The sequence below is a fragment of the Haemaphysalis longicornis genome, unplaced genomic scaffold (genome assembly GCF_048455015.1).
Source record: "Haemaphysalis longicornis isolate Haplotype H1 unplaced genomic scaffold, Haemaphysalis longicornis Haplotype H1 scaffold_11, whole genome shotgun sequence".
NCBI lineage: Eukaryota > Metazoa > Arthropoda > Arachnida > Ixodida > Ixodidae > Haemaphysalis > Haemaphysalis longicornis.
Window position 1 is genome coordinate 125,830,099 of NW_027526214.1, and position 3,227 is coordinate 125,833,325.

At 56.5% G+C, this 3,227-nt stretch overlaps 1 protein-coding gene across 1 annotated transcript; it reads left to right on the forward strand.

The window, feature by feature from the left end:
- Window positions 1-548: 548 nt before the first annotated feature.
- Window positions 549-2,702, forward strand: LOC144160796 (uncharacterized). The gene is made up of 2 exons (XM_077691955.1): window positions 549-558; window positions 1,439-2,702. Exons 1-2 carry the CDS (start codon window positions 549-551, stop codon window positions 2,620-2,622), a joined length of 1,194 nt encoding a protein of 397 aa, XP_077548081.1. The 3' UTR covers window positions 2,623-2,702.
- The last annotated feature ends 525 nt before the right edge of the window (window positions 2,703-3,227 follow it).

Below are 3,227 nucleotides of genomic sequence, written 5' to 3' on the forward strand. Positions count from 1 at the left end.
AATTTTTTCCGGGGGGGGGGGGTTGAGGGGGTGTACTCTACGAAAAAATGGGAGGGTGAAATGTGTAGGCAAGGCTTCTTGTGCGTTGTTTTTCAAACAAAGCTTGAAATAACTGACTTCAACGTGCGATTTGTGTACGCTGAATGCTAACAGTAAAGCCCACCTGAAGGAGCTTACATAATGATTATGGTGACCTAAATTCCCGTTCGCCGGTCTATCGGTAGGCCACGGGTGATTCATTCATCCGTACAGCAGGCGGTTATGCGGGCACGCACTCGTGAGCGAAAAAATGTACTCTACGAAAAAATGGGAGGGTAAAATGTGTAGGCAAGGCTTCTTGTGCGTTGTTTTTCAAACAAAGCTTGAAATAACTGACTTCAACATGCGATTTGTGTACGCTGAATGCTAACAGTAAAGCCCACCTGAAGGAGCTTACATAATGATTATGGTGACCTAAATTCCCGTTCGCCGGTCTATCGGTAGGCCACGGGTGATTCATTCATCCGTACAGCAGGCGGTTATGCGGGCACGCACTCGTGAGCGTGATCATGAGTGCTCGTGAGTGGCTCGCAGTCCCCAAAGTTCGTCGGGCGGAAGTGGAGGCAAACACTCAATGGAGGCAAACGGGAACCTGCCGCGAGCCTCGATCGGGTCGCGGAAGGTTCCCGGCGCAGCTCGGTGCATCCGGCGCGAAATGTAGACCGCCTACGTATGATAAGATGTACAGCATCTGGAGCAGGCGCAGGGACCAGATGTGGACACAGCCCTTGTTTTCAGCTTTATATCTTAAAACTTGTGGCAATCCCGCAATAATGGCGGGGGACAATCTCACGGGATAGACATGTGCCGGCTGAGGAAGATGTGGGGCGAGACGAGCTAGGATAGAACATGGCGGACTGGGCTGGGCTACGTGTGTGCAGCCGGATCGGCTGAGCAGTGGACCTTGGCGGAGCGGGACTCCCAGTAAAGGTGTGATCGAGGGGGCTCAGTGTCTTTCTGGGGAACCGCGGCCGGGTGCAAGAACCACGGTACCACATTTGGCGCCCTGAACGTGGGGCCGGCCGTGGTTCCTGGGAAGGGCATTGTGGTCTTCTTCCTCGTTTTGGTGTTCCGCGGTGGGCATTTTGCGGGGCGAATTACGTTGGCGTTTTTGAGTGGCTCTCGGGATTTTTCGGTAGCCCTCCTCGTGATTTGAGGCGCCTTTGTAGTGGCTTCTGTTGTTTATAACCATTTTTTCTTCCCGTGTTCGCTTCGCGGCGCGCGAGATTATTTCTTCCCAGGGACATGCCTGGCCGTGGAGCTTCTACCCGTCGGCGCCCCTTGGTTGCTCCGCGTGAGCCCGCAAGGGATGCGGACGCCATTGGGCTCGTCGGCGTGCTCCGCCCGATCATGGACCTCTGCGAGAACCTCACGAACCGGCTGGCGGGTCTCGGGCTAGAAGGCGGTGGGTCCGAGCATGGGCCATCGTTCCAGCCGAGCATTGCGGTGCCGCGCTTCACGGGCTACGATGACCGCAAGACCGTGGCGGAATTCCTGAGCGATCTCAATGTTTACAAGACGGCGTCGGGTGCTTCGGACGAGTTCGTGTTGACCCGTGTCCTGCCGGTTGCCCTGGAGGCATCGGCTGGTCGTTGGTGGCGCCTCCAGACCCCGTTCGCGTCCTGGGCTGACTTCGAGGCACGCTTCCGCGAGGAGTTCTTGCCTCCCGACTACGACTACCGCATCCGCCGTGAGCTGGAGGCACGTACGCAGCACCCGCGCGAAGGCTTGCTCGAATACATTCGAGCTATCCAGGAGCTCTTCAAGCGAGCTATCCCGGGTGCGTCTGACGCGGAAATGGTAAAGCACGTCTTGCGGCGTTGCCATCCGCGCTTCGGACCTTTCCTGCACGGCCGTGATTACTCCAGTTTGGAGGAGGTGGCGCGATCAGCTCGAGCAATCGAGGACGCTCTGATATTAGAGCTGAGTTATGTACCCCCTCCGCCAATAGGGGAAGCACTTGAGCCAGCTTGCGCATGGAGAGACACCTATGAGACTTCGCCACAGCGAAGTCCACAGCCGCGTACGGCAGCGGCGGGCTTGAATTCCCCCCGCGCACGAGGTCCTTCTGCCCTTGGCGACAGGCAGTTGGAGCGCGGAAGACCACTAGATGGTGCAGCCCACGGCGGGAACTCCCCGCAGCGGTTAGAGCCAGGGTTCCTGCGTTGGGAAAACAGGCCCTCTTTACTGGCAGGCTCACCGCTCCCCGACCCGAGTCTCTCCCTTGGGGGTCGGCAACGAAATCCTCTGAACTCCAGAGGTCCTTCTCGTCCGGTCGTCGAGACGGGAGGGTCGCGGGGCTACGTGCCCAACGGAAATCAAGCTGGCGGCTGGTACCGATGTGGACAGCCAGAAAACGTCCGTCGTGAGTGTCCCCGTGTGATGGCTGGTCGCCGAAATACAAATAGCCATCGAGATGAAGGAATGCAGCCCGAGGCAGTGATGGTGACTAACCCATCGCTGTCTAGGCAGCATGGCTCACGCTTCTCGCCTCTACGTTTTGCAGGCTTTCTTCATGTCTGCGGTGCTGCTTCGTTTGCCAAGAGCGTCTGTTTCGGCAGGCGCATCTACAATCTTTCCTGAGCCGGTGAAGATAACTAATCACTACCCCTGGGACCACAGCCAACCTTTGAACGTGACTTTCTTCATGCGCACGGACTTCGGCGCACCCACCTCATCTACGTCAACACCGTCCAGCCCGGCCTGTATAAAACGCGACCTGCCAGCCAGCCACCTCAGTGGGCACGGGAGCAGTCTAGGCAGCATGGCTCACGCTTCTCGCCTCTACGTCTTGCAGGTGCGTAATACTTATCCGTTATACGCAAAGAGAAGGGACAATCGTTTTTGCTATTGCTCCCGTGCCCCGGGGTGTTGTGTGACATTATCGCCGACTGTTTCTCGATGTCGTTTTTGCTACTAAGCTCGGGCGATGTGGAAACCAATCCCGGTCCCCCCAAGACTCGCTTTGCCGATATTCTTGCACTTGAAAGTTTGCCCGATGACCCTGCTGAGCAGATGAACGTCGTGTTTCACCTACTTAAGGATCTGCAGTCCCGTTCCACACATGCGGCGAAGTGTCAGGCTGATTTAGAGGCTGGCCTTAAATCTATCCAAGCAGGACAAAAGAAAATTGAAGCCAGCATAGAAAACATCCAAACGCGTCTCTTGACAGTAGAAAAGAAAACTGA